This window comes from Pangasianodon hypophthalmus, chromosome 2, assembly GCF_027358585.1.
Source record: "Pangasianodon hypophthalmus isolate fPanHyp1 chromosome 2, fPanHyp1.pri, whole genome shotgun sequence".
Classification (NCBI taxonomy): domain Eukaryota; kingdom Metazoa; phylum Chordata; class Actinopteri; order Siluriformes; family Pangasiidae; genus Pangasianodon; species Pangasianodon hypophthalmus.
Window position 1 is genome coordinate 32,846,363 of NC_069711.1, and position 8,234 is coordinate 32,854,596.

Sequence of the window (8,234 nt, forward strand, 5' to 3'; positions counted from 1 at the left end):
TGAAATATTATGAAAGTACTATTGCTAATGTAAGTCTTTAATCCGACTGCAAACCTGACACTGCTCTGATGCAGCACTGTAATGAAAACAAAGCATCTGGAAGGTGCTGATGTGCAGTGAGATAGGAGAGAGGGGCGGAGAGAAAGAGAGAGAGAGAGAGAGAGAGAGAGAGGGGAAGGGAGAGAGAAAGTTGAGCCACAGCTCCTCCCATCTTCTGTAGACATGAAATACAGCTCAGATGTAATTATATTTTATTTATATACAGTAATAGAATAAAACTGAGGTAAGTTAAAGGCAATCATAAAAATGTAATAAAATGATGATGGAGTATTAATTAACAATTATATGGACTTGAATCTCAGATTCAAACTTTCACCTAATGGTCATGATAACTATCTCAAATTCAAGTCGTTGCCTTTTAACTGACCTCAATTTGCTGATAATTTGTAAAGCAATTTGAGCTGCATTTTTTTTATTCAGCAAGTGCTTTATATATAAAAAATGATCTTATTTTAGAAACGTCATCGTGTTCTTCTTCCTTCCCATTTTATCCCTAATTTAGTCTTGGCTAAGACCTAATCCCAGGGCAGCGTAACGCACTCAGAGGAAAGCGCTATCTGCCCTCTTCCACATACATGAGCTCACAGCAGCTCACTATTGGCTAGTGTCGCTGTGATTGACAGGGGAGAGTGAGTGCATGCCCCTCCCACCCATAGAGCATGGCCATTTTTGCTGTCTTGGCCTCCTGGTGATGGATGGCTGTGGCGTTGTCTGGATTTGAACTTGAGCTCCATCATCATTTATTCAGCAAATTCATTTTCCTATCTCTTTCCCTAACAACTTTTCCACCTCGGCCACTTTTTTGTGTTCAAATTTCAGGCTTTTTATTTCAGGTTTTCAGCTGGATGGACAAACCCGATAGTGTTCTCTGTGTGGAGCGCAGCATGCTAAATCTGACAATAGTGGTAAATTACAATACAGCACGTGTTAATGGAAATGCATCGAATAATTATTTAACCTTGAGTGTAGCCATTACGCACACACATTTCCTAATCACCCACTTACGTATAATCACTTATAATTTCTCCGTCTTTAATCACCCTGTGTTTAATCACACACTATATAATCGCTGTTGTTTTTATATTCATGAGATGGGCGTATTTCTGAGGATCACCTGTAATTCCACTGGCTGGTTCATGCATGAGACAGGCTTTCCTTTTACACTCTGAGCAATGCAGCGCTACCAAGAAAAGATGCCAGAGCAACCTGGTTTCCATGCACATGCATCTTTTATTCATCTATCGATCATCAACATTGAATGTAAACATTATTTAATGAGACAGAAAAATGTTATGGAGTTAAAACTCTGTACTCTGCACATCTACTGCACCTGAATCTACGAAAAAAAACATTTTTTTAAATTTACCATAACATCGAAAAACAATGTCAAACAACATAGCAACACATTCACGATCGCAAGCTCCCTGAAACCCTTTAGAAAGCTCTGAACACAAACAGGTTTCGTCTTGTAGTGTTGTCGTGACAGTGACGAGGACTTGGCACACGTCTGCAGATATGTGGCGGATAAACGTCTGGTCTTTCGGTGGCTGCAGCTTGGCAATGAGTTGGTCATGGGTTTCTTTTCAGCTGAACCAAAAATAAAATAAAATAGAAGTAAATAAATAACTTGGCATATTGCAAGTGAGTAAAATGTATTTAAAATGAAAAGCTTCTGTGTTTTGGACCAAAAGCTGCGTCGGTACCTAGAAGGCTTCACGTTGTGCTGCGAGTTTCGAGTGATTCTTATTAAGGTTTACAAATAGCACTTAGTTTTAAATTTCATTTCAAGGATCACAAGCACCATTAGATATGTAAGCGTGACACGAACGATTTTAAAAGAGAACGACGACTAAAGGAAATTTGCATAAATAGGGTGAAGAACGGAAGAAGGATGGTGGGCTGGAAACTTGCACGGCCCCAAGGGAAGCTTCCGTGTCATTTCTACGCTTTTACTCCAACTCTTCCTCCGGGGCGACGGTGCTCACCTGCTCTGACATCATACCTGAAACACACACAAACACAGTAACATTTATAAGTTATACGGCTATACGATTCTGAATTCTCAAATCTGATTGGTCAGAAGCTGTTGTTGATTACGCTCCACATAAACTGATTGATAAATGTATGTAACTGTTGATAAAGACCAATAAATGTAACTATAAACAGACAAAAACTACGCTGTGTGATTCTTTAATTTATATAAATTTGCTAATGCTGGAACATCGCTGTGGCATAAGAGGAATAAAACCCTTTGTGACGTGCTGTTCTAGGAAAATAAACTTCATCGTGTGGTGGAAACATAACTCTGCTTTATCACACCACGCAGTTATTGATTATTTTCCTAGAACAGCATGTCCTGCAGTGTTTGTGGTGATCCTTGCATCTAGAGTCTTCTTCTTTGTTAACCTAGATTGTTTGTATCTAAAATATAGACAGCTGTGACCGATAGGAAATTATTTTTTCACTGCTGATATCAGCTGAAAAAAATTAAAGGTGGTATCAGTGATTTTTAAGTCGTTACAATTTTGTAATAAAGTTCTCCTCACGGTCTGAGAGCTTCAATAAAAAAAATGGCTCAGGTGTTTCTGCAAATTATTTAAAGACGGCAATTATTTTGTATTTAATTTCCGGATCTTGTAGGGTGCCAATACTTTTGCCATGTATGTTTTTGGGTAAAACTGAAAATTTTCCTTCAGTGAGTTTTATGTTTATTTTCTTCGGTACTACGCCGTTAAAGGGGGTCAATACTTCTTCACTTACATCAGACAGAAATAATCCCTGTGTGCACTTCAGAAGGAGAAAAGATCGCACTCTGACACTGTTGGGATCGGAGTGTAATATACGGTGTGTAAAATGTCGTCAGCGTGGCCGTGAGTTCAGCTGTAATCAGCAGTTGCCAGTAAACGAGTGGTTCTTCTGAGTAAGCGCATCACTCTCAGACGGTTTCTATTTTTAGTCCCGGTGTTTCTTAATGCTGTTATTGACTGATCCACCTCCGCAGTTCACAAGAAAAGCAAGACGAGTACGACCTGAGAGCTCGCGGAGGAAAACACTCGCTATGACACAACTGCTGAGCAAAACACCACTCATGACGACGCTCACACACTTCAGAGCATTACCTGAAATAAATCTGATTTGTTTTTGCCTAGAATGTAGGACTGTCTGCACCACAGTGGCCTCGAGTTTTTGGATGAAATTTCAGCTGAGTAAATATTAATTAAATATTAATTAGCCTATTAATTAGGCTAAATATTAATTAAATATTGTGTAAATGTCGGGTAAGTATCGGGTAAATATTTGTAATATATTGGGTAAATCTCAGTTAAATGGTGGGTAAATATTGCCAAAATACTGAGTAGATATCAGCTATATGTTGGGTAACTACTGGCTAAATATTAGTCAAACTGTGGGTAAATATTATCTTAATATGGGGCAAATATTGAATAAATATTGAGGAAATATGGGGTAAATATTGAGGAAATATGGGGTAAGTATTGAGGAAATATGGGGTAAGTATTGAGGAAATATGGGGTAAGTATTGAGGAAATATGGGGTAAGTATTGAGGAAATATGGGGTAAATATTGAGGAAATAAGGGGTAAGTACTGAGGAAATAAGGGGTAAGTATTGAGGAAATATGGGGTAAGTACTAAGGAAATAAGGGGTAAATATTGAGGAAATATGGGGTAAATATTGAGTAAATATGGGGTAAATATTGAGTAAATAAGGGGTAAGTATTGAGGAAATATGGGGCAAATATTGAGGAAATATGGGGTAAGTATTGAGGAAATATGGGTAAATATTGAGGAAATAAGGGGTAAGTATTGAGGAAATATGGGGTAAGTATTGAGGAAATATGGGGTAAGTATTGAGGAAATAAGGGGTAAATATTGAGGAAATATGGGGTAAATATTGAGGAAATATGGGGTAAGTATTGAGGAAATATGGGGTAAGTATTGAGGAAATATGGGGTAAGTATTGAGGAAATATGGGGTAAGTATTGAGGAAATAAGGGGTAAATATTGAGGAAATATGAGGTAAATATTGAGGAAATATGGGGTAAATATTGAGTATATAATGAGTAAATATCAGAATCTGCTGCACTGATGTAAGAATCAGAAGTCTTACTTGAGGCGTCATCGTCAGGAGACTTCTTTTCCTCCTCCATGTACCCAAAGCTCAACAGCTTGGACATGTCCACTGGAGCAATTGCCTTCTTATCATGTGACCTGTAAAGGAAAATAATTGAATACTGCTGACTTTTTGTTTTGTATTTCATAACTAAATATATATATATATATATATATATATATATATATATATATATATATATACACACACACACACACACACACACACACACACCACAGCGCAGCGCACATTATCGTTTCTATAGTAACAGCCCATACACAGAGACTTGTACAGCGGTAACGCTTCACATTTTGAAAAAACACGAGTGATTACTGATAGGGTGAAATTTCCTGTGAGAAGATGATTATTTAACATTTTTGGAAGTGTAAGTTTTGCACCACAGGAAAGTTGTTTCACTTGGCAGTGTATATTTGTGTTTACTGATTAAAAAAGTGGGAAATTTGCCGGATTTGTGAACATCATCATGGAAGAACCTACAATCTTTGTACTTGTTGGCCTCCTCGATCTCCTTCGGGCTCAGCAAGAGTTTCTGCATCTCCTGAGTGGCTTGGCCGACCGGTGACTTCTGCACGAGGGAGAACAAAATTATCACTCCATCATCCACCTTTCCTTTAAAATGAGACTATGAATAAAGAGTGTGATGGAGGTGAGGAGGGTTTAACATGCTCTTTAAAAATACAATGCTTATTTAAAAAAAAAAAAGACAACCAATCTAAAATAGCAACTGAAATCATCAGCCGAAGTGAAAAGGGGAGAAGAAAAAGACGAGCTTTAACGAGGGATAATTATTCCATTTGCTCTAATTATGAACTAATGCCTGTGGAAGAAAATGTCCACCTCCACTGATTCCCATTACGCTACAGTGACGCACATTACTCCCTCAGGGGTTAGCGTTAATCTAATACAGCAGTGGTGGCTAATATTTTAAACCCCTCTGAGCTTACTGCCAAAACATTTATCCTAAAAAAACCACAAAAAAAGACAAAAAACAAAACAAAACTGGTATTAATAATAGTATCGTAGTGATACATTATCCTTATCTGTAGACAAAAAGGTAAAAGTTCATCAATCAGACCGATATTTGTATCAGGAGTTAACACCAAATCTATTAAATTTGAAGAATATATGTATGTATGTATGTATATATGTATAAATTATATATATATTCAAATTCCATAGATGTGAAGGACATGTACAGAGATGGCATGATACCTTTTTTTTCCCCCCAATACTGAAACCGTGAGTTTCACGTGATATCAATAGTCCAATTTTTTTTCTTTAAAAACCTCCTACGCTTTAAAATGATTTTTTGAAACACTGCATGACTAAGACAAAAACTGCAGCTTTGTTTATAAGGTTAAACTCTTATAAACTCACATAAAAATCACTCAACAAATATATAAATAAACAAAGTATAATTATTATAATAAAATCAATCCTAATTAAAAACATAATCATGTCTCTTTCATTTGTAAACATTTCAAATTCCCTCTCAAAAATATCAAAAATGTCCAAATCCAATGCCATACTCTTTCATTTTTTTTGCAGAATGGATTATATTATATTTTTATATATTATACTATTTTAAAAAAATATTTTTCCTTTCCTACCTCTGTCGAAATAAATTCTGGTTTACGTCGGTTCTCTGTTTTATGTAAATTCTTTTTTTTGTCATGGACAGTGGAAAAAAACATTTCTCTACACGTCCTATTGTGTATAGTCGTGTACGTGATCAATAAAATTTAAATTAGAATTACGAATCGGATCAAATTCATTCTTTTTTTTTTTTTTTCCAACTATCTGATACACCATTTTATTGGTCTGATACTTATCCTGGGTATTGGATCGGTGCCAACTCTAATAAAAACACTAAATAAAACCAGAACAAGTAATAAATAAACAAAATGTGGTTTTTTTTTCCTTTTCTGCCCCACTTTTTAAATCTTTTTTGTTTTTCTTTTTTCTTTTAATACTTTATATTCTAACTAAAGTTACATTATGACATAAAAAAAAAGAGAAAAGAGTGTCTATATTGCGAGGTAAGGTGGTGGTGGTGGTGGTGGGAGGGGCTAAACAGGAAAAAAAAAAAAAATACAATAAAATAAACTAAACTCAAATGATAAGGTGGTGAAAGCGGAATCCGTAAAGGATCCACCAGTAATTAAACTAAACGATGATGAATGGCACGGAAACAAGAGAAGAGCGTGAGAGCGTTTCCGGGCTAACGCAGATGAGATGCAGTGGCACGGCGGCACTGATGCGGCGGTGCTTTGTTTCACCTTGTTTTTGCCAGCACCAGAGTCATTGTCCCATGCAGAACAATCATCAGTCCCAAACGGGGCCACCAGCTTCTGAGAGGACACTTTACTCTGGCTGCAAGCACAAATCACTGTTTATATCTGCTATAAAATAAACAATAACAGGAACTCACTTGTTTCAAAGGCTGTCCATAACGGTAAACGTAACTATAATTGGATAAAAGTTATGACTTCATTCTTTAATCAATAAAAAAAAAAGTAATCGTTGGCAAATTGCTGTGGTATAAGAGGAATAAAACACTTCAGGATGTGCTGCAACTTCGGGGTGCTAACTGTAACTACGCTTCATCACACCACCCCGTCGCTGATTACTTTTCTATAACAGCATGACGCGGAGTGTTTTATTCTACAGAAAGTACAAATCAAGATGAGGGAATGTGACTTGATCCGTCATCCTCGCTTAACTACAAACAGTTACAAGCCATTAAAGTAAAATCACTAGCCAAGATCATGTAGTTACAGCTTCTTTTCAAACTCAGGGTTAAAAAAAAAAAAAAATGAAGACAGTGCAAGATCATTTTCAGCTTCCCTGCGTGGAAAAGAAGAAGGCTGAGGTGACAGTTTCAGCAACAACTCGCAAAGTCGCTGCTTTCGGCGTCTTCATTCTGCTCAGCTGGAACCACGTGGCTTTGGGAGAGCAGGAAAGAAACACAGAGACGTACGACAGAACAGTGAACACGTCTGATAATCTGGTCTCACCTTTGATCATCACCAGAGGAAGAATCAGAGGGTTGGGACGTCATGGATTTGGTGCTGGTGTCCTCAGCGTCATGGGACAACAAACCTGGAACGGAAACGTGATCAAACAGTCAGGATTGTACCATTAACTCCTTCAACTCTAGGACTGTTAGGGTTGCTTTCACACTAGACATTTTGGTGGAATGAAAAAAATTTTCTGAAAAATGTCGATTGTCCTCAAAAATGTCTTTTTATCTCCTGACCAATCAGGTTGCGAGTTTGTAAGAGAGTGAGAAAAACAAACATGGAAGACAGAGTGCTGGTGAAAAATCTAAAGAGGTGAATATGAGGAGATATAGAACATGCTGAATGGAAAATATTTCATTATTGAAGTAAAAAAAAAAAAATTTGGTATTCATGAAACTCTTATAAGTTGAGAAAAACATTCGTATCCTACTTGTGTGTTATCCTGCATGTGTGTAAATTTATGCATAATTAATGTAAACATCAACCTGATCGAGTTCAAATCATACAATTAGCATTCATTCCCGCACTTTTATATGTGGAACACAGTGCGGAGTTTAAATCGCTTATTTTTGTTACGTTTACGGCGTTTAGCAGACGCCGGTATCCAGAGCGACGTACGGAAGAGCTTTGGAGTCTCGATCAAAAACACATCCTCATGCTAGTTCACTAGGTCAGGACTAAGAGCACCATCCAGAACACTGTGTGAAAACCAGTTGCTTTATATTATAGGCATTAATTAAAGAATATAAAAAATAAAGAAAGTGAGCCAACACAAAACTAACAGCTCGATTATGACAAGAGAAATGGCGCCGTATAAACAGTAAACCGGAAACAAACGCCACAACTGAGAGAAGATTTAGTGCTCGCTTATTATTATTATTATCATTATCATTATTATTATTATTATTATTATTACATTTTTTATTGACGAAGAAGTGAGTCAAAAGAACTTCCACTTCTGTCTTTCAGACTTTACCCTGATTGTTCATTTCATGCTCCC

The 8,234-nt window shown here is 36.8% G+C and overlaps 1 protein-coding gene across 2 annotated transcripts in view; it reads right to left on the minus strand.

The window, feature by feature from the left end:
- Positions 1 to 1,467: 1,467 nt before the first annotated feature.
- c2h7orf57 (chromosome 2 C7orf57 homolog) overlaps positions 1,468 to 8,234 on the minus strand; it is an 11,553-nt gene continuing 4,786 nt past the window's right edge. Inside the window, exons 4-8 of one of the 2 annotated variants that reach the window (XM_053229842.1) lie at positions 7,229 to 7,313; positions 6,491 to 6,584; positions 4,685 to 4,776; positions 4,188 to 4,288; positions 1,468 to 2,062 (exon numbers count right to left, since the gene is read on the minus strand). In XM_053229842.1, the coding sequence (XP_053085817.1) occupies positions 2,010 to 2,062; positions 4,188 to 4,288; positions 4,685 to 4,776; positions 6,491 to 6,584; positions 7,229 to 7,313 (425 nt within the window). In that variant the 3' untranslated portion in view covers positions 1,468 to 2,009. Of the gene's footprint in view, positions 2,063 to 4,187; positions 4,289 to 4,539; positions 4,777 to 6,490; positions 6,585 to 7,228; positions 7,314 to 8,234 lie in introns of those variants that run through there. The other variant, XM_026933611.3, reaches the window with a different exon arrangement.